Source organism: Solenopsis invicta, chromosome 4, assembly GCF_016802725.1.
Source record: "Solenopsis invicta isolate M01_SB chromosome 4, UNIL_Sinv_3.0, whole genome shotgun sequence".
Taxonomy (NCBI): domain Eukaryota; kingdom Metazoa; phylum Arthropoda; class Insecta; order Hymenoptera; family Formicidae; genus Solenopsis; species Solenopsis invicta.
The window spans coordinates 24,486,022-24,509,205 of record NC_052667.1 but is presented as its reverse complement, the minus strand read 5'-3'; the positions used below and the strand labels follow the sequence as shown (position 1 = coordinate 24,509,205).

The following is a 23,184-nucleotide window of genomic DNA, read 5'->3' as shown; positions in this document are numbered from 1 at the left end:
CTAACATATTATTATATTAGAAATTACAAATGCGTGCTCTTATGGTAAAAAGTGGGAACAGTCATTAATAATCATCCTGTATAGAAGCAACACTGTAAAACTAAAGTATACATATACGTATGTACAATCTCATTACTATTACTAAATAACTATTCGTTACCTACAAAGCATGAAGTTATAGAAAGTATTCCTACTTTCAAATCATATCTAGCAGCTTGTAAGAACCAGTACGTCTTTAGAGAACCGGGAGATTGCCAGTGCATAAGTCGATACGACTGACATCGGATAATACACCCAGCAACAATGTAAGTCTTTATTATCATTATTAAAACTTTGCTATTGTTACCATTTACATATCTGTAATTGATCAATTGTACAATAATATAAAACAGTGCAATGTTACGTTTACGTAACTTGTAAAAAAAAAGATGCAACTTTTCTCAAATAACAGTTAAATAATAATTTCTTAAATAATAATAAAAAAATAGGCAACAATATACATTACTTAAAAATATGATCAAACGTATGTAGAACATAATTAATATTTATATAACTTTGACATGATTCGTTGTCAGTTTTTAATCTGAAAACATTTACAAATAAAAGATAAATACATTTTTCCGAAGCTTTATTATTTTTATATTATAATTGTTGTATTACATTTTATTATATTTAAATATATTAACAAATCAAGAGAGACGACTAATCCGAGTCAAATACTGTTGTAGTGCATATAAAAAATTCTATGTTTATTAGATAACTTCCATTAAAAAGTTTATCACTATTTTAAAATTATTTTATGAACGTTTGTCCCACAGTTACTTTTATATTTTATTATCTTTGCATTATTATAAACTTCCAGTATACATAAATTGTAATCTAGTAATTACTTTCTTATCAATATTATACTTTTATTATATTTTTTCTACGTTTGCACTAAGAACTAATAAAACTCATTGAACGGGAAATAGTGAGCGGTAATCCTGTTACGTCGACATAGCTGAGTGAAAATGGAAGCAGCAACGCTGTAAGTTTTTTCCTTAATTTATAGCGTATAAAACTTATTACATGTAAATATGATCAAAATTTTGTTAGTAATTTAAATGAATCAAAAAATCTCTACATGCCTCAATACAAAAATTCTAAAAACATTCTTTTTCCGTTTATTTGTTTAACATTATCCAACATAAGACTAGAAGTACACAGAAAAATATTTTTGCAAAATCCACACTTCAAAGTTATATTTTTCCGGTTAAACTCAATTTAATTTATGTTTAGTTTCAGACATACAAGAAACTATATTAACTTTACAATTAATGGAGTTCAGCACACTGGTAAATATACTTTATATACAATATAATGTGTAATCAAGGAAGTAAAAAATTCTTCATCATTATTAAAAAACAAAATAATTTAGATTACAATTAATAAAAAATTCTTCGAAATTCAAGTATGTTAAAAAACTAATTATTATAATTAAAAACTATAAAATGTTTTAGTTATCGTAACAAACAAACTATTTATTTGCGAAAATTAAATTAGTATGATAGAAATCATAACATTTAATTAAAAAATGTTAACAAACTGTAAAGGTAAAAGATCAAAATGTGTACCTTGTATTTGGAGTTATAACTAATATGTCGATTTTATGATATCCAAAATTACTTTCAGTATTAGGATACATACCGAGTGATACATCTCTTAATGTCTACATCCGCGATTACGCAAAACTTCGAGGCACAAAAGTGATGTGCAACGAGGGTGGCTGCGGTGTCTGTATCGTGGCTGCAGAAATTAAGGGCAAGACAATGGCTGTGAATTCCTGTTTAGTACCAATACTAATCTGCGATGGGTATGCATGTTATTAACAGAGAAAATGCATAATTGAATTTTATTTTTAGCAATATAATGGGAATTCATCTTATAGTATTACAAATCTGTTCTAAGCAGAAATTGTTTATCATTGCCTTTTTTCTCATAATTATATATATTATTTAAAATTTTATGGCGTTTATTTTTATACTAGTAATCAATGTTTTATGTGTTGTAGATGGGCCATTCGCACAATCGAGGGCTTAAATAATAAGCATGATGGTTATCATACGATTCAAGCTGTGCTCGCTGACAAGAATGGCTCACAATGTGGATACTGCTCTCCCGGCATGGTAATGAATCTGTATAGGTTTGTATCCGTCAAAATAATTAATAATAATATCAAAAAGATTGTACTAAAATTGGAAATGTACTAAATTTTTTGCTTCATGTTATGATATTATCTGAATTGTTGCCGTAGCAACAAAATTGCACTCAAGAAAAAACAGGTTTACTCTAAGAATGTAACATATTGATAATAAACACCAAGAATTATTCATTATTTAATAATGAACAAGTTATAAATTACAATCGCATATATAAAATCGTACATTATTATAATATCTTATTAAAATTATCATACAATTGAACATAATGTTTGTAATGTATTTCTTTATAATTTGCAGTCTTATACGTGACAAAAAATTATCTATGCAGCAAATCGAAAATTCTTTTGGCGGAAATATTTGTCGATGTACTGGGTATCGTCCAATTTTGGATGCGTTTAAAGGATTTGCTAACGATGCTCCTTCATCAATGGCGACGAACATTCGTGACATTGAGGTGTTTAGACAAAAATTTTTATTCTTATTTATAGAAATAAATAATAAATTCTATTTTTTATTGTAAGATTTTTATTTAAAGTTGGATTTTAAAATATTCTTTTTAATTTTATTTTATTCTCAAAGAACAAGTTACGTTTTGCTGCTTTATCTTGATGTTCGTAATAATTAATACGTAACTGTTATTATTTAAATGAATAAGATTTCTTTTTATAATATATTGTTTATACCTTGTTTTAAGTATAGTAATGTATGCTTCGCAGGATTTCTACAAAATTAAAACTTGCCCTAAATACGGAGACTCATGTACAAGTAGTTGTTGTGATGAGCAACTTTACGAAAGAGACACAGCAGTGGACATAAAATTAGAAGATGCAAAATTTTACAAAGTTTACTCAATCGATGATGTATTCGCGATATTTCAACAGAACCTGAACGCTACGTATATATTAAATGGAGGAAATACTGCGCACGGTAATTTTCCTTTATACATATAGGCATAAGCTACTATAAAATCGTGTATAAAATGCTTATTGTGATTTTTTTTAAATTATATTTGGATAGACTTATTAAAATTGTTCCTAACATTTGAATATTATTTTTATGCATTACAATGCATTACTAAATTTATATCGTTTTTTATTTATAACGTTTTCTGAAATTCAGATATATAAATATTTTTAATTAAATTAATAATAAAATAAAATCTTAATTCATGAGACACTTTAATAAAATAAAAATGCACTAATAATTAACAGCTAAACAAATGATCTGTAAATTTACTTTCAAAATTACGCGTACAGATTTCATTTTTATTGCTTGTAATAAGATTGGGTAAGTATTAAATAGTTAAAAATTAAATAAAACAGTTAAAAAGAAAATGACTTTATTTAACTTAGTTAATTTTTAATAATTTAATTTTTAACTTTAATTTAATTTATTTTAAAATTATAAATAAATGTACCTAAACGTTGTTGTTTAATAATCAAATATCCTGTGTTAAGATACAAAGCTTCCATAATTTTAATCATTTTACAAAATCACTATTAATAACACTGTCCACATTTTTGTAATAAAACAAAATATTTCAAATTTAATTTAAAGTACACAACAGTAAAAATTTGATCTTTTGCAGGTGTTTATCGGTCTGGCAAAAAAGATCTCTACATAGATATAAACGATATCCCAGATTTACGCCGCATTGAGAAAACCAATGATTACTTGGTCCTAGGCGGAAATACATCCCTTAGCGCGGCTCTGGAAGCTTTTCAAAAATATTCATCCGAAGACGGATTTAAGTATCTACGTCATTTGGCGCGTCACGTAGACTTGATTGCACACGTACCTGTGCGAAACATCGGCAGCATTGCCGGTAATCTGATGATCAAGCACACGCACAACGAATTCCCATCCGACATGTTTTTACTGTTAGAAACCGCCGGCAGTAAAATACATATCCTCGAGAGATCCGATAGGAAGCAGAGCGTGACGCTGTTGGAATTTCTGAACGTCGATATGCATCATAAGATCATATATAGCGTTGTTTTGCCGCGGCTATCTGACGAGTACGAATATAGATCATACAAGATCATGCCTAGAGCTCAGAATGCTCATGCTCACGTCAACGCTGGCTACCTCTTCAAGCTCTGTCCTAAAGGCACGGTAATGAAATTATTTAGATTTATTTATGTTATCGCAAAATAAATTCTTAAATATACATGTTCAATGTTTCGCGAGAAGGTGCTGGAGAGGCCCAACATTATCTATGGCGGCATCAACAAGCATTTTTCGCACGCAACGAACACGGAGTTAATGTTAATCGGTAAATCAATCCTAGACAATCAGGTGCTAAAGACCGCTCTAAAGATGTTGCATGATGAACTCCAACCCGACCATGTGCTACCGGACTATTCGCCGGAATTCCGTAGAACTCTTGCTATAGGATTATTTTATAAGTTTGTGTTGAGCCTCAAACCAGAGAACGTAAATCCTAAACTTCGTAGCGGAGGCTCCTTGTTAGAACGTGGTCTCTCTTCAGGTATACAAAATAATTCTTAGATTTTTTAAAAATATATCCTAGTTTTTTTAAACAGTTTTTTGCATTCAAGAATTGAAATAAGTTTTCTTTTGATTTTTTATTTCTAACAATTAAAAATGTCGACATGTATAGAGTAACTTTAATATTTACATCGCAGAAGCCAGAAAAATTAGAAGGAGTGAAGATAATTTGCTCGCAACCATTCTATTATTCTTGTGTGTTATATTAGTATTGTATTATAGTTTCAATGTTGTTATTAATATTAACGAAATCATCGTGAGTTGAATTAATTTGTCAATTCTGTGCAGTATTACAACCTACAAAAAATGATTATTCTCTCTGTAGCGAGTGTAAAAAACTTTGACATTTTGTGATATAAAAGTGTAGAGAGAGAATGGATCAAAATACAAGTGCTTAGCTCTTGTATTTTTTGTTCAGCTTGATTGTCCCATTCATGAATGGCTATATTTCCCACCACTTTCGATACACGGCAAAAATGCAAGAACTTATAAAAGTTTTTTTTTTAATGCAATAAAATAAATATTTAATTTTTAAACTTTTTCTTGTAGTAAACGGTATAAAGTTTTTATTAATACAACTTATTTATCTTAAACACTTAAATAATACCTGATAAATTAAGTTTTTGATAAGTACGACATACATTCCGGAGTTACCTTATTTAATTTATCGTATCTTGAGACTTTTTAACGGAGATTTCATTGCTACATTAATAAAAGAACTTTTATGTGAAAGAAATAAGAAAATATGGTTTGGTGCATATGATGCAAAAAAACTCGTGACATATTCCTACTTATTGTGCAAGATGTACATAAAAAAATATGATATAGGTTCACAAGACTACGATACGGACAAAAACGTATGGCCGGTAAATAAACCTATACCAAAATTAGATGCCATCAAGCAAACGTCGGGCGAAGCTCAATATTGCAACGATCTGCCTCCGTATCCTAGGGAAGTGTTTTGCACATTTGTCCTTACGGAAATCGGTAACGGCAAGATCGACAGTATAGATGCGAGCAAGGCGCTTTCTATGAAGGGAGTAGTGGCATTCTTCAGCGCCAAGGACGTACCGGGAAGGAATCTGTGCATTTCCGCTGTTAGTCAATTGGAACGTTTGACAAATGACGAATTGTTGTTTGCCGAAAAAGACGTTCTTTATGCCGGTCAGCCAGTTGGCGTGATCGTCGCGGAGACGCACAATTTAGCGAATGAGGCCGCGAAATTAGTGAAAATTAACTACAGCGAGATTCTAAAGAGAAAGCCTGTAATAAGTATTGAGGATGCGCTTGCCACGGGTGACGACACCAGATTCATGAACAGCAGCAATGTGCCAGCAACCAAGAAAGGTAAAAATTTATTCTAAGTTATTGGAGAAAAATAATATATAAACCTAACACCTTGAAACATATTGACATTTTCTATTATTTTGCAGGAGAAAATACTAAACGAGTGATAAAGGGTATTTTTCAATGTGGCAGTCAGTATCACTACACTATGGAAACTCAGTCGTGCGTATGTGTTCCCGTGGAGGATGGTATGGACGTTTATTCATCAACGCAGTGGATGGACCTCAATCAAGTATCGATTGCAAATTGCCTGAATGTGAAAAATAATAGGTAACTTATTAATCTAATGACTGTTACAGAAAGCGTATTTTTGATCAATAGCGATTTATACGAATTGTGACAAAATACGTGATTTACTCAATTATCGTACATATGCTTACATCTTCTTACAAAAAATTGAGATACAATAAATACTGATTGTAAAATTTTGTTTCATGACAAGTTTAATAATAATAATCTTCATTACAATGTAGTAAAGCTTATAAAATAAATTATTTAATGCGTAAAAATTAGAATTAATTAAAGTATATACATTTTTATCTTTCCTACAAGAAAATAAATGACAGAAGATCCGCGAAAATGCTTTCTGTTAAAATAAATTAAATTAGTAATTATCGTGTAAATCTGATTTTTGTAGTATTAATGTCCATGTGAGACGACTTGGAGGAGGATACGGCGGCAAGGTGGTTCGCAATGTGCAAATCTCGTGTGCCTGCGCGCTGGTATGTCACAAACTAAATCGTCCAGCGCGCTTTATCATGACGATTGAAAGCAATATGCAATCGCAAGGGAAACGATTTTCTGCACGTCATGAATATGAGATTGGAGTAGACGACGAGGGAGTTATTCAGTATCTTGATTCGAAACAATGGGGCAACAAGGGCTGTGATTTCAACTTTACTCTAGGTGCTATGGTAGTTGAGAGCATGAGAAAGTACGTATTAAGCATACAATAATAATAGCAAGTGATATATGTAAAAATAAAAGTGCAATAGGTCTTATAAAGTGTTATAAGGTAATAATGAATATTACAAAAATATTAATTGTCTGTTGACTGCACGCTTCAAAACAAAACAAATAATTTTGTAATTTTAATTCTTTCTTCTTGGTATTAATACTTAAGTAAATATCAGTAAGATATTACTAAAATAAGTTAAATCTTTCATAAAATTTTTATCGGAGAGTTGCATAGAATTTAACAGTAAAGCGCGAATAAATGTTATAATGTTAATATTATTTTAAATAAATTTAATTTAATAAAATATAATAAGATATTTTTCTAAAATTGTATAAATTTAAAAAAAGAGATAATCTTTTGAAACTCTAAGATATGTTCAATTGGAAAAAAAGCGTTTAATTAGTTGTTATCTTAATAGCATCTTCAACTTATTAATAGCTTTATTCCGTTTTTTATCATTAGCGGCTGTTACGCGACCGATAGTTGGACGTTTAATGGATTCGATGTGCGAACTGATTTACCGTCAAACACGGTCTGTCGAGCGCCGGGATTCACAGAAGGGATAGCCATGCTGGAGAATATGATGGAGCACATTGCGAGAGTGACGAACAAGGATCCGGTACAAGTCAGATTAGCGAATATGAACGATGTGGATAAAGCCGCGTTAGAATTGATGATAAAGGATTTATCGAAATCGGCCGATTACGAGATACGGAAGCAAAAAGTTGAGACGTATAATAATGAAAATCGCTGGAAGAAAAAGGGCATTGCTCTGGTGTCAATGAAATATCCATTAACTTTCTTGGGGCAATTTAATGCTATGGTGTCAATCTGCGCTCGCGATGGTACGGTTTGCGTGACGCACGGTGGGATTGAGTGCGGCCAAGGTATAAATACAAAGGTATGTTGTTATAAATTAAAGTTTCTTAAGTGATCTATTCTTGTTAAATTATTTCAAAAAATGTTTCCATAAAATTAAATATTTAATTTAGAAGTTTAGAAAGTTATTGTCACAGATTTACGATTTGATATTTAAAAATTATTGTATCTCTATTTTTATTCTAGATATACAAAGTAAATTATGAGAAATGTTCTATATCATTCCTTCGAGTCTCGATTTGATTTTTGAAACAATTAAATTAAAAATTAATAATGTTATTAAAAAAGAGAGAAAAATATTAAGTAAAAAAATTTAATAATAAAACATTAAATAATAAAAAATATATGTAATATTATTTAAATTATGGATTTCATTTACCATCTGCAGTATACAAATTAAATACGATTAACTTTGTCTTGACCGTGTTCCCTACTCATATGAAAATATTTGTTCCAGGTTGCTCAAGCAGCTGCCTACACACTGGGGATTGATCTAGAATTCATCTCTGTCAAACCAAGCAATAATATAATAGCACCTAACAATTTTGGTACCGTGAACAGTACGGCTAGCGATTCATGCTCATATGTAAGGAGTTACATAATTAAGTATATAAAAACACTTGAGATGTGAAGATAAAAAATACAATGCATAAATTATACTGCATTAATTTTAATAATACTTTGACTCGATGTATTGGGGCGACAAGATAATTTTTCGTAACTTCTACTGTTATATTTATTCTAGGCAACGATCCAAGCTTGCAAAGAGATTCTAAAGAGACTCGAGCCAATAAGGAAGGAAATGAACAACCCAAATTGGAAGGAGCTTGTTTTTAGGGCGTATCAAAACGACATTGATTTATGCGCGCGTTATATGTAAATATCATTTTAAGTCATATTTAATATACTATAAATAACAAAACATGTTACGCAAATGACAAGAAATTAAAAAGTTTGTCAATATTGTATTGCAACATATTTGTTTAAAAAAAAGAAATTGCTTTTTCGATAAAAATGTACAAGCTTGCCAAGTAAAAACAAATAATAATTTAAAATTGAACACATTGAGCACTATAGCGCAGGTGGTAGCGCGATTAAACATTACTTTAAAATATTGTATTTAAACTAAAAAGAAAAATTATATCAAATCACGATACATGTTTCAACCTTACTTACAATAGTCTTCTTCAGTCATAGATATAAAAAAACAAGGGCATTGAAAAGTTTCTGTTATACGTCGCAAAGCCAACGTATAATAACAATAAAAATATACAAGCTTGTCAAATAAAAACAAATTTTGGATATAATTTTTCTTCGTATTTTAAATACAATTATTTAATTCAGCGCTATTACCTGCGCTAATCCTCGATGTGACCGATTTTGAATTAATATTAATTACTTTTTGTTTTTAAAAATATGTAGCTTGTAAGACGTATTTAAATATTTTTGTCCACTTTCAATAATTAAACTTGAGCAATAGTGCCATCACATACGCATATGCACACACACACACACACACACACACAATATGTTTAATTTTATTTTACTAAATAAATAAATTTAAATTCCATATAAAAGTGCTAACAAGGTTGAGATTCTTATGTGTTATTCTTTATTAAATTTAATTATATTTATTAATACTTACCTTAATAGGTTTGCCACTACACGGGATGATACGATCAAGTCTTACGGCGTTTATGGCGTCACCATCGCCGAGGTGGAAATCGATGCTTTGACCGGCCAGCATATTATCAGAAGAGTCGATTTAATGGAAGACACTGGTGTAAGTTTGAGTCCCGAAATTGACATTGGCCAGGTGGAAGGAGCATTTGTAATGGGAATAGGATACTGGACTTCCGAGGATCTGGTGTATGATCCTAAAACAGGAATGTTAACCAATGATAGAACCTGGGTATGTTGCTTGAAGTAAAATTATACATGTATCACGATAAAAATTGTACCAATTTATCGGGGAGAAAAAGAGAGAGAGAGAGAGAGAGAGAGAGAGAGATTCTTCTAAATATGCATAATTTATTTACTTAAAATATTTTATTTTTCCTTTATAGAACTATAAACCGCCAGGAGCAAAGGATATTCCCGAAGACTTTCGCGTATCTTTCCGCAGAAATGCACCTAATCCACTCGGTGTTCTTCGATCAAAAAGTATAATTATGAAAATTTCATTAATTTTTGTATTTGAATCTTATTTATATCATTAAAAATAAGAAATATTAAATATTTTTCACAAGTGTGCATGCAAGAATTTTTCAATAATCACTTTGCAAGAATTAAAAAAGAAAATAAAAATTTAATTTATAAAAGGTTATCAATTTATGTTAAATTTATATCTAATATGATTTGCAAAGTTTATTAAATTTGCCAATTTATTTATATAAGATAATCTGAATCACATTACATAAAATTGAATAGAAATAAGAAAGACTTTCTTGTGTGTAATAGTATCAGAATCGCAAATGCGTGCTTTAAAGAATCGATTATCAATTAAGCGTAAAAATTTCTTTGTAGCAACTGGCGAACCACCGCTTTGTATGAGCTGTGTAATTCTCATCGCAATTCGGAACGCGTTAAATTCTGCTAGGGCAGAGGAAGGGAATACGGATGAATGGTATCAATTAGGTACGTTTAAACAAGGATGTAGACATATGTTAGATATGTTCGTATTTTGTGCGTATTCAATGTACCACGTACATAAATTAAATTTAATCTCAATTAATATCTAATTGTTGTAACATGTAAACCATTGTTGTAACATGTAAATGTAGTTGAAGCCATTCATACTTTAAGCCATTCTATTTCAATTATATTAGAAAAACGGTTTTTAGTTTGTAATACTTCTATGTATTAAATATGTAAAATTCAACTTTTTATTTCTGTTTTCATCTCTCATTAAAATTAAATAAGGCACACAATAATTTAAAAGTAACAAGAGTGTCGAATTTTATGATGCAATCTTTTCAATCATTTTTTGTAACAGTTGTATCAGTTTAAATATGTTACTAATCATAAAATGTATCACTTAAAGTCGTATAATAAACATTTTGATAGTTGCTGTAATTAAAATAGTTAAAAATATGTTAGTTTAACATTGGTTATGTGACTCAGAGTGTTTCCTTTAAAATTTTAATTATAAATTCAAACATAACAAATGTATAATTTCTTAAAACATTATAAAATAATAATATTATAAAATATATTCATTAATAATTCGCAATTTTTGCAGATGCACCGTGTACTACTGAACGTATACTTCTAAGCAGTTTAACAAAGTCTAGCAATGAGAACATGATGCTTTGAGAGTGGGAAATAAAAAAATTGAGTGGGAATTTTACGAATAAACAGAATAAATCTTCAAATAAATTTTATATTTACACCCCCAAAAAATTTCTGGTTTTAATGTTATTACACATTTACTGTATTAAAATAAGAAAATAAAATTGATAAAGGGACAATTGTAATTACTGAAAGAGTTTATTCTTAAATGGAATACTTTTTATATCTAGAATAAAATACTCTTAATGCTGTTCCATTAATTTGCTTATACATATTTAGATTAGACGATGGAAATTGGTTGCAAATCTCGCATTATTCTTGATTCAATAATAAATTAATCTGAAAAAATTTGAAGAATTTTTTTCTAATAAAATATCATAGACGCTTACAAGGAAGCTTCATCATAAAAAATACCTATTTATAGTCAAAACGTCTTCCATAAGAACTTGCTTTAAGCAAAGGCTGCTGAATTTTATATAAAGTCTGTCCAAAAATCAGTTGCATTTTTATGCAGTTGTATGAAATAGTTTATGAATCGACCACGGTAATTTGCTATGCACATCTCTTAATATAAAACACGTCATGTTCATAAACGTCTTTTCGTTGCTTAATAACGTTCACTTTTATTTAAGTTAATTAATTGAAAGATGATATTCTGATATTAGTGTTGTACAAAACAAAATACCTTTGATATAGGACCGGTGACGTGTTTTTTAGAGAACATATTAGAGACTTGCAATTGCAACTCAAATAATTATTTGCAAGTAATATATACCAGCTACTGTATATAACCTGGTTTTTTGCGAGCTACCTCTCTAGCCGAATGCTATCAATCGAGTCAAGTCGCGCACGGTATCAGAAAATGAATCGCTGATCTTCGAGATTGCGGGCGCTAAAATCTTACGAGATTAATTTTTGCGAATCGCGAAAACTGGTATGAGAGTCGCTTATAATAGTATAGGTAAGGGAGTTTTAAATACTGTGCCCGATAAATGCGTAAAACTTCTTAATTAGGCTATAACTTTATTTATTTACAAAATTTCCGCATTAAAAAAATATTTATTCATATACTTATTCGAAATTTTAGGTTGTCAAATATATTCATTTATGAATATTTTATTGATTATTTCAGAAATATTCTTTCATTCATGAATATTTTATGATTATTTTATAAATATAAAATTTATGTTTATTTTATAAATTTTATATTAATTCATATAAAATATTAACTAAAAAGGTCCAATAAAAAATGACATTAGTGAATATGTTGTTTTATTATCCTTTAAAAGCATTAACAATAGCGTTCATTTTTTTCTTTCGTATAATCATTTTTTACCAAGTTTAGCCAAGCTCGAAGGCAGAATATTTTACGTACTGTATCAGTAGTTAAACAATTTACTTGCTTATAAGTAAGTTGGAATTATAAAATATGTACGTTCTATAGGTACGCTTGTACCAGAAGCTGATAGATAATTTCTGGTGACCTTGCTAAGAATAAGATAAGCATCTTCGTGATCCTGTATTCAAATTCAAATTTTCAACAGTAAAGTAAAATTAATCAAACAGATTTTAGTATGAAAATAGTATGATAAATAACCCTCCATCATAAAACTGCATCGCATTAATTCGATTTTCGCGTGAGCCGCGTCCTGACAGTTGGCAAAGTGGAAGTGAATGCAAAATCAAAAATATTCGTAATCATATTCGTTAATGTAATTATTCAAATCAAATAAAAAAAAATATTTATTCATTTCCCATAAATACAAAAGTGTTGCACAAAAGAGTGAACGAGGTTTACGTGAAATGGCTTGGATACAGTAACTCACACAATTCAATATAAAAAATGTATATCTTATTTACTTTGGTATTTTGTAATGTCCCCATGGCAATGTGTCGGTAGAATCAGGCACAATATATCTCTTATTATCGTATGGGCTTAGAGCAACTTTCGACTCGGACACTGTATACACTTCGTGTAGTTTCGATCTTATACTCGACTGTTTTCGCGTCATTCTGTTCTCGTCTGTATTCGCGTCATTTTGATTAAATAGACACTGCTTATAATCATCGAACGTAATAGTTCGCGCTACTACATTACTTTTCACGCCTTTCGCCTTTTTCGTGTCATCCTTCTTGCCATCCACCCTCATCGCGTACATCTTTGCCCTAAGCCCTACGAATTCTGTCATAATCATACCGTTATTTTCGTCCTTCATTAACCCAGGAACTTTTTTATTCTTAAGAGGCATACCGTATTTATTGTTCGCCGCGTAATCGCTCGTATCAAACTTTTTAATGTGTTGTTTCATTATATCGTATATGTCTTTGCATTCTATGTGATACACAAGACTGTCCGTATCGGTGTACATAATTTTACAATCTTCTCGAAACAATGGTGCCATGTACCCGTAATGAAAGTTGTACAAAAGTGTCTTGGATATGTCGAGGATACACACACCCACGTAAATCGGCTTGTTGAACGTTATCTCGAGTTTACGCAATTCTATCGCGACTAGATTCTCCGAAAAGACGCTACAACTGTGGAAATTTGGTTTAGCGATCAATGCTTCCGCGCCGTACCTGCCTTCCCATATCGTTTTGAGGTGAACGTCGACGCGTTTGCGCACGTTTTCCATGGATTTGCCATATATCGCGTTATTCATTAGCTTATATAAATTTTTCTCAAATTCGTTGTTCGCCTTAGTTCTTAAATCTGTATTAAATTCAATATACGCGCGAAGCCATGGACGTTGTGCAAACTGTAACACGCGGTGAATTTTTGTTACGCGAAGCCCGTATTGAATACACTGCTTAAGATTGCGGTAATGAATTACATATCGCTCCTTATCATATAGCGTCGCGAGAAGTTTTGCTTGCTCATCTTTCTGCGAACCCGGTGGCTTATCGCGTGTCGGACAGAACGGTAGATCAGCGTGTTGATCGTGTAGATCTTGCGGATACTCGAGATCGACCTCGAGAATGTAACCCGTAGACGAATCCAAATCAATCTTGTCCACGTCAAAGTTCGCAACGTTTTTGACCCATCTAAATTTGGCGAAGGGCAGCGGTCGACACATCGCCCATCCGTACAAATTGTTCACGTCGTAATACATCAAGTACGATGTCGGTTTAGACAAGTCATGCGAACTCATATACTTATTGTTAGCTTGCGCGTATCTGTGAGAACATTGACTCAGACCTCCGCGTATACCGCGCTCAATAAACATAACCATATCAATGTCAGTGAGCAACTCGAGTTCTACACACGTGTATTTCATCATCGCGTCCCATGTGAAACCGGGTAATGTATAATAATGTGCGGGGTCAAGTTTGTAATGCTCGACGCAACTGTCGCGAAAGTTCTCAAAAATATCGGCTAACAACAGCACGTCGATTTTAAGATATAAGTCGCTGTACTCGCCGAGCGTTTTAATAGAGAACTCATTCCAAGCGTTGACAGCGTGCTCGTAATCGCTCTCCGATACGGTGTCGTCCGTCAATGAACTGTAAAATAAATCGCGCGATGGTAACTTTGTCTCTTTTAACTTGTCAGCAGAGTCTACATACTCGTATGGAAAGACCCATTTACGAATCATTAAATCAAACTTTTCTTCAGAGTAATTAGATAAATTACAAAATTCATTTTTCATTATCAGTAGCTTATTCTTATTAAGAAGAGATGCCAATTTGTCAAGACTGGCATTTAAAAATTTTAAAGAATCGATGAATCGCAATTTTATACATGTTTCACTTTTATCATTCTTTCTTATTGTAACACTTTTTGTAAACGAAATGTACTTTTCTTTCGTTATTGGAAGTAAATCTACGTTTCCGTCGAACGCGGTAGCTATTTCCTTGATTATAAAATGCGCGTCGTAGCGCATTAAATTGTGGAAAACTATTGGAATGCAATGCGTATCTTGGTAATTTAAGTTGCAATAATTATGCGCGGCATCTCTGAATCGACCGGTTAGGTGACAATGATCGCGCACTTGCGCGTCTGCTAGCGCAAATGGTTTTTCGCATATGTGACACTCTGTAGCGCTGTTATATTTTTTCCAATCGTTTGGCGTTAATTTCATGGGGACTACAGTCGATAGAATATTATTAACCTCGAGCGCTAAATTTTTAAGTTCTTTGGCAAACCAGTTGATGCAATCTTCACCGCGACGAAATCGATATCTAGACAATGAATCGTCGTACGAGCAATGCACATAATACGCTATGCTAAATGGTTGATGATGCTGGTACATTTTCTCCTCCCCTGTCTTTTTCAGAATGCACTCTAGGTCGGCGTAAACGATGAAAGGCATACGTTCCTTCGCGTGGTAATTCTTGAAACTGAGCCACTTGTTGTTGCCGTTCGGTAACTTGATTGCGCAGTTGTTCATCTTCTCGCAGTCCACAGCGTGAGCTTTCAACTTTTCGTCACTGTAAAAGTAGTGCAGACATCTGCAAACGAAATACAATTTTTGTACTATAATTTATTATTTCTGAAAAACAAATTCATTATTTTATTAAAAAGATGTACTTACCGGTTGCAAAAGTATTTCTTGCCATTCTTCTTATTAATTTGCGAACTCACAAGACGGGACAGATTTTTTATCCATGCAAAGTGTCCCACCTCCTCGTCATCGTCCTGCAAGTACAGCAGATGAATGTGCTTGTCCATTATCTTATCTGCGAGCCGATATGGAACAATCGAGAGTTTCTTCTCCTCCTTCTCTATGCAGTACACATGTATGGAAATGTTGTTTAAACTTTCGAATTTTTTAATTTGCGTCAAAGTCATGGGAAATTCAATGTCTGCGAGCTCCAGCACCTCAGAATAATCAGGATACGAAGATGTCAGATGCGCGTTATGTTCGACTGGATTCAGAGCGGCCACTACTGACCATGCGAAACACGCATTGTCTTCCGATTTCACATTAATCACCGCCCTTTTCATCTGAATTTCACGCGGTATCTGGATGTCGCATCCCGCGTGCAAAGGATTATATTTGTTTATATTTACAGTTAAATTTAGTATACGCTTCAACGTCCAACCGCTATCGCGTTCCTGGAATTCCTCGAACAATGTCAGTGTACGTTCAACAATACTCGACTTGTACCACTCTTCTAAATGGGTTGCTCCAAAAAGTTCACAGTTTTTAGTGGCGATACTTCTATTCTCGATTTTATCACCCACGACAAATTCACCGTTGAAAATAGTGTTCACCTTTAAGTTGCCATGTTCCTCCATGACGCATCGTATACGCTCGACCACAATTTCCCGCGCATCCTCGAGAAAATGACGTGGCTCGATGTGGTTCACATTGGTTATCTTGCCGGTCTGTATACGACTTTTGAAAGCCGTATTTATCTCGCGCCATCGGAGTTTTTCACTGGGTCCGGCATCCACATCAGGCACGAATCGTTCGCGCACCGAGCTTTTTAAGTTTTTGAGTCGTGTGATAAGAGCAACCACTGATTGTGTCTTACCGTTGCTTAACCGCGGGCGTTTAATTTGGCTTTGTTCCTCCAGCGATTCGATAAATTCGTCACATCGCTGGTCCCATGCCTCATACTCTTCAGGCGTATTTAATTCAGTAGATTGTTGCTTCAAATTACGCTCCATTTGCTCTATATTATCCATATTTAATTAAAAAAAGAACGTTGAAGAAATATGAATGAACTTGCTGTTATGCTTTCTAATGAGCAACTGACATTGCAACGTCTCCACGTAAGTATTTAAGTGGGTACGCGGTGAAGGGAGAGGGGGAATGCGCTTCTAAAACGATCGAGACTGTTCGAGAACGTTCTATATTCTCATTACAATTGCGCTTTCACTTTGAGTTTCTTCACATATAATTATCGGACGTCACTCCGTCGATGCAAATAAAGAAAAAAAAATCTCGTTTGCTTCTACTGAATTGTGACTGATCCGGTGAGCGGGCTTATTAATTTAAGAAACATTGTTAATATGATGACGTTCAAATTTTATTCTGATAATTGAATTTAGACTCGATCTATTAGACAATGCATCGAAAATCTTTTTGGAAGTTATCGAGAAGACGGCAACGCCTTCACGTATGTATTTAATTGAATTATTATCAGACTCGGAGAAGGAAAATCCGCTTTTTTGCTTTACTGCTGCTATTGTATCTTGCAATCCGGCATGGAGATTGCGCACGTGTTCTCACTGTATGGTGAGCTGCGTAATTCCATAATTTTTCGGCAATAAGATAGAGCGACAAGCGTCACACGAAAACTAAGTATAACATTTGTTAGCCTGTCTCCGACTCGTATTGCCATGATCATCTAAAAAAAATGATAGCAAGAGCAAGGAACTAATAGAGGTGAGTAGCGCTTCTCTTTCCAACTGAATGACTTCATTAGAAAAAATAATCTCTCTGTACATATGTATCTACATAATATATAATATTTAATGCAACTGAGATTTCTCCGTGTGACACATGACCTATTTCTTTATGCGCTGAAGCTGCATTTTAAGAAATAGTGCGTCACACACACACGCACGCACACACACCAACGATCAGTGATGGCAATTCCTTCTTCCCTGCTTATCTTGCCACGATACTTCCTCTCTGTGATATCATCTGCCTCCCCTTCTTTTTACTCCTCTCGGAGACCTGAGTTAGAACTTCCCTAGCGATCTAAGCGATTCTTCATGCAAGTCATACAAAGAAATATATCATTTTTGTACTAGAAACCTGTGCTCAAAATATTAAAAATTATTAACGCATCACAATAATAGAAAATCATGTAAACAGCATGACCTTTAAGTCGATTTAGAGACATTGCTAAAGATAAAATATATCAAATTATTTACTTTTTACATTTTATTGAATAGTCATCTTTGCTGTATTTCACTTATCTTTTTACTTAATTTTAATATAACATTTTTAATCACATTTAGCAATTGATACAGGAAGTAGTTCTATGTTTTTTTTCTGAATATTTTCTCCTAGGAAAATGATCATAAATATTTTGTATGTAATAATTATAACAATAACAATATTAAAGACCTACATATTTTTAATTTAATAACTTTGTTCCCAGCATTTTCTTCAGAAAAAGACTAAAAGTTATGATTTACGAAATTAAATGTTCCTTCCATTAAAAATCAGAACTATAAAGAAACTTTTATGTTTTAAGATATTCATAAAATCAATCCAACTTAAAAAATTGTGCTTTATATGATAAAAAAAATTGATAAAATCTTTACCTCCTTCTAAAAAATTTGGATACACTGAAATAGAAAGGCAATTAAATATCATCTAATTCATTAAGAAAATGAGTTAATCTGCGTCTATGTTTGTCAAATAATATTAACCTGTAGAAACGAGAACAACGGAAATGTTATTAACTAATGTGTTAATTTAATTTACACTTAGAAAGAACGAACTCAACGATAACTAATCTTTCTATTCCAATCCAAGTAATATTTACTTAAAAATAAATATTTTAAATCTAAGCAGCGCCAAGTTTTTGTAGTTTAAAAATTTTTTATTTTAATAAAACTTTCTCATTTCTGTTTCCTCTTTAATTCTTTGAGATGAAATATTATATATTCCATTAAAATTTTTTTAAATTACATCCACTTAGGTTAGAACAGAAAAATTTTTCAATAGAAATACACAGATAGTATCATTTGAATTTTATTTAAAAAGTAAATAAACGTACCGCCACTTAGGTTTTATTTAAAAAATAAAGATACTATCACTTGCATTTTATTTATTAAATGTATTAGCAATATATTCTCTTTGTAATTGGCGCAATTTAAAGATTTCATACATTTTTTGGGAAAAATACATTTAGGTTGGATCAAATTTAAAAAATTTATTTTTAAGTAAATACCACTTAGGTTAGAATAGGAAATTTTTTCAATGAAGATACAAAGATAGTGCCACTTGGGTTTTGTAAAAAAGAAAATAAAGATTTAAGGGATACACCCACACTTGGCCTTTCTTTATTTTTTTTTTAAAGGTAATTTTATACTCGATATATAACTTACGGATGAGTCGCACCTTTCGCGTTTGATCGATGATTTAATATCACGTAACACTCCTTCCATACTAGGAAGAAGGCTCAATATCGCTCTATTAACTTTTATCTACCACGGATCGCGGAAAATTTGCAAGTCGTACAAATATATAGAACACATTATTTACACGCGCATGCAATTATATGTATGTGTATGTATCACAGGTCATTCAATGTGATAACTCGAAAGATGCTTATGTGATCTAGCTGAGAAGTTCCATCCTACACAGAAAAATTCCAGGTAGCAAGCTGACATTATTTAATGTCATTTTAACGTCAAAATAAAGTCCTTGATAACATTTTGACGTCAAAATTAAATTATTTAATTAAAATAAAAGTGCTGATAAGTTTACTACCTGACGTGTCAATTTCTATTTCTATGATAAGAAAAAGGGTTATTTAATTTTTTTTTTTTTTTATTCTTATACTATGCAATAGCCATTGATCGATGATAGAACACCAGTTGCAGTCAGTTGCCAGCAGTTGCCAGTTGTCACCAGACCTCACTTTGCGTCACTCGTCCAGTTAAACGCTCGAACAAAGCTCCACATTCCGAGTCAACGAATATTGCCCAGAATATTTCGCACGTCGCGTAAAATTTTAATCGGATAAATGGCTAGTTATCCCAGCGATCCGAAGAATTCATTCTTTTCGTTAGAAGACGATGTAAACGATGAGACACTTCTGAGAAACGCACCAACCAGGACGGGGCGTTATCATGGCTTCGATGACATTGACCAAAATCGCCAACAGTTGCTGCAACGTCAGAAGAAAATCGAGGAACGCACGGTGCAATCCTCGAAAAGATCTGTTTCGCTTTTAAGAGATTCCGAGCAAATTGGAGTAGCCACAGCTGAGGTAATGATTGTTTAATGTGATACACCCCTCAGTCTGTTATCAATATTAATATATGTACATGTGTAACGTGATAACCAATAGAAAATTACGCTTGCATACACTGCACATTTAATAAATAAAATTACTTTTATTTTTCTATGACACACTTTTTATTTGCAAAAGATTTTAATATACTTAAATATCTATTTTCAGAAATTAATCAGGCAAAAGGAACAGCTGGAGAAGACGGAAGAAAGATTAGACGATATTAACAATACGTTAAAAGTTAGTCAGAAACATATACAAGGCATAAAGAGTGCATTTGGTAGTCTAAAAAATTATCTTAGTGGCAAATTATTAAACGCTCCGCCGATACCATCTATAAAATTGTCAGAATCTTCTAATTCCGGATCTTCTGCATTGTTCAACACGTTAGAACAAATGCAAAATGACATGAGCAATTCCTACTCGTCTACAATGATAAGAAGAAATTACGATGACAACAGTTTAAAAGATGTTAAACCTAGTAATGACAGAATGACTAAAGTTTTCGATGAAAATCTAAGCGAGATGAGTGAATCATTAGCAAGACTAAAACATCTAGCGATTGGTTTAACTGAAGAAATAAAGTCGCAAAACGATCTGATTGATAATATCACTGATAAAACTGAGAAAGCAGATACAACGTTGCAACAACAAAATAAAGATATGTTAGATTTATTATAATATATAAATTCTATATAAATTCTACATTGAGAGAAATCTTTGGTAAGATTAACTAACGTTTTGGTTGAATAGTAATCAATTGAATTTTATACTTGCCAAAAACTTAATTATATTTAACAAAGCTTATTGTAATTTGTTGTATGAAAATAATTATTTGGTTAGGGCTACAAATTGTTTGGTCAAAAACAACTATATATTTAGTAATTATAACTATAAAACTTATTTGATCACTATTCAACCAAATGTTATCAGGCATTTTTCTCAGTGTATATGTTAGATTTAGTATATATATACTATATAACAAATAAATTTAACTGTCATATCAAAAAATTCTTATTTATAATCTTAGGATATTAACTATTGAAGAAGTTAGGTGGAAAGAGAGAGAAAGAGAGTTGAAAAGAAGAAAGGAGGCAAGCGATGAGAGGGGGAAAAACAAAAAAAACAATAATACCGAAATAGTAGAATAAGGCAACAGGATTTAGACTGAAGAAATAGGTAATAACTGTAATATAAGGTAATTGTATAATAATTGTATAAAGTATGGAAAATGTAAAGAGGCTGTGATCTCTAAGTCATAGAATTAATAATTGAATAGGTGAGAATAGGTACAAGCAATACAAAAAAAGGAAATAGATAAACGGTGTAGGGAGGGCGTAGAATCTAAGTTACAGAGTAAATATTTGAGAGGCTGTTGCAAAGATATGTAAAAGAGTAAGATTAGCTTAAGACAAGAACTGTACAAGCGGCAAGGGAATGGAAGGATGAGAGAGAATAGATTTTATGTAAACCAAATCCACTTCTCGGCTGTAATGTAAGCTGAAGTTAATAAATTATTTATTATCTTACGATATTAACTGTACTTCTATAAAGTATATATATATATATATATATATATATGTATATAAAATAATAATTTATATATACTGTCACGCACTTTTCGGACGCCGGAGAGCAACGGCGAAGTGCGCGATCAAACAAGGTAGCGGAAACGCTACACGAAGCGCGCGCGAGAGCGACGAGAATACCGACAGCTAGATTCCCACCAAATCGCGAAATTGGGCGCCAGACGCGATTACTCCGCCGGAGTAATCGCGTCTGGCGCCCAATTTCGCGATTTGGTGGGAATCTAGCTGTCGGTATTCTCGTCGCTCTCGCGCGCGCTTCGTGTAGCGTTTCCGCTACCTTGTTTGATCGCGCACTTCGCCGTTGCTCTCCGGCGTCCGAAAAGTGCGTGACAATACATATATACATATTTTTTATTATATATCCATGAATACAGTTTTGCCAATCTTTTTATTTTTTCAGTAAATCATGTTTTTATACTAATTATACATCAAGATCAATTTAATTAGGACAATTATTACACTCATGTAAAATCTCAAGAAAATTCAAGCAACGTTACCAATCAATAAAATTACTTGTCGCCAATACATACGGTTGATTAATTATCACATTGTGATAATTAAAGTAAAACGGATGTCCGGTTGTTCCCACAAGTTTCGCTAATTTATTATATATATATAGTATTACGTATTATGATTACAATCATTTTTTATATTTTAATGTAATTTATATGTTTAATATATTTTAATTTAATTGTATATTATATCATTTCCAAATAACAAAACCTACAGAGGTCGGCAAAAGTAATTTTACAAGGTAACTTTTCCAATCCTCTAAATATATTCCATAAAATATTAGGGGAAGGTAGGGTTGGAAGTAACTGGGGTTATAACTTTCTTTATAATGTTATAATATTGTAACAAAGTTCATAACTTTGTTTAGAAAAGTTATAGCACTACAAGATTAAACGAGACAACTGTCAGCTTTGATAGTCGCTGCGTTAGTAGCACGCCAGTTGCGTACCGCTTTATTCGTGTAGCGAACGCTGGGTGAACGTATCTACACATCGTGTAAGTAAATATTTTTTAACGTTATTGTTTTAGTTTCATTAATAAATATTGAACATTATTATTAATTACTTATGCTCATATACTTAGAAGACCATTAGTGAACAAATAGTGAACAAGTGGACGTTGATTTTGTTAAGTATTGTTACCATGTCTCACTTGGTACAACTACTGTACAAATACAATAAAGTAATAACATTTATAGATTACTTTCAATACTACTTATAAATTGGTATCATTATTCCTTTTATTCCAGCCAAGCTTTTACGTTAAAATATATTTAAGAAATATGTTGTTACGACTCTGTGTCGCGGATCCGCTATTTTGCGTTCTTTTGATGTTGCTGCCAGCTGTTATCGATTGACGAAAGACGCGACACTTGAAGATCGATCTTTGCCAACAGATTGTGAATTGATTTTAAATTCGAGTTTTATTTTCGCACTGCCACACGCGGATTTTTGTAATTTCTATGTAA

The 23,184-nt window shown here is 32.2% G+C and overlaps 3 protein-coding genes across 3 annotated transcripts; 2 read left to right on the top strand and 1 right to left on the bottom strand.

The window, feature by feature from the left end:
* The first annotated feature begins 225 nt into the window (after nt 1–225).
* On the top strand, nt 226–11,315 carry LOC105194921 (aldehyde oxidase 1). Its single transcript, XM_039448316.1, has 19 exons — nt 226–305; nt 972–1,027; nt 1,279–1,334; nt 1,672–1,852; nt 2,051–2,182; nt 2,499–2,655; nt 2,918–3,128; nt 3,790–4,316; nt 4,395–4,692; nt 5,541–6,059; nt 6,146–6,329; nt 6,697–6,993; nt 7,480–7,918; nt 8,354–8,482; nt 8,642–8,772; nt 9,550–9,808; nt 9,963–10,059; nt 10,423–10,533; nt 11,138–11,315. The coding sequence occupies exons 2-19, from the start codon at nt 1,011–1,013 to the stop codon at nt 11,209–11,211; spliced, it is 3,819 nt and encodes a 1,272-aa protein (XP_039304250.1). The 5' UTR covers nt 226–305; nt 972–1,010; the 3' UTR covers nt 11,212–11,315.
* A 1,158-nt stretch (nt 11,316–12,473) lies between these two features.
* LOC105194922 lies at nt 12,474–18,021 on the bottom strand. Its single transcript, XM_026136709.2, has 2 exons — nt 15,723–18,021; nt 12,474–15,639 (listed from the first exon to the last, which is right to left on the bottom strand). Exons 1-2 carry the CDS (start codon nt 16,820–16,822, stop codon nt 13,044–13,046), a joined length of 3,696 nt encoding a protein of 1,231 aa, XP_025992494.2. The 5' UTR covers nt 16,823–18,021; the 3' UTR covers nt 12,474–13,043.
* A 1,824-nt stretch (nt 18,022–19,845) lies between these two features.
* Nucleotides 19,846–20,937, top strand: LOC105194862 (synaptosomal-associated protein 29-like). Its single transcript, XM_011159976.3, has 2 exons — nt 19,846–20,091; nt 20,284–20,937. Exons 1-2 carry the CDS (start codon nt 19,846–19,848, stop codon nt 20,794–20,796), a joined length of 759 nt encoding a protein of 252 aa, XP_011158278.2. The 3' UTR covers nt 20,797–20,937.
* The last annotated feature ends 2,247 nt before the right edge of the window (nt 20,938–23,184 follow it).

Bases quoted from the DNA above. Each gene is read 5' to 3' on its own strand.
- LOC105194921 (XM_039448316.1), top strand. The intron at 2,656-2,917 runs GTGTTTAGACAA...TATGCTTCGCAG, and splicing joins CGAACATTCGTGACATTGAG to GATTTCTACAAAATTAAAAC. The intron at 8,773-9,549 runs GTAAATATCATT...TTACCTTAATAG, and splicing joins GATTTATGCGCGCGTTATAT to GTTTGCCACTACACGGGATG.
- LOC105194922 (XM_026136709.2), bottom strand. From the start codon at position 16,822: ATGGATAATATAGAGCAAATGGAGCGTAATTTGAAGCAACAATCTACT. The intron at 15,640-15,722 runs GTAAGTACATCT...TTTCGTTTGCAG, and splicing joins AAGAAATACTTTTGCAACCG to ATGTCTGCACTACTTTTACA.
- LOC105194862 (XM_011159976.3), top strand. From the start codon at position 19,846: ATGGCTAGTTATCCCAGCGATCCGAAGAATTCATTCTTTTCGTTAGAA. The intron at 20,092-20,283 runs GTAATGATTGTT...ATCTATTTTCAG, and splicing joins TTGGAGTAGCCACAGCTGAG to AAATTAATCAGGCAAAAGGA.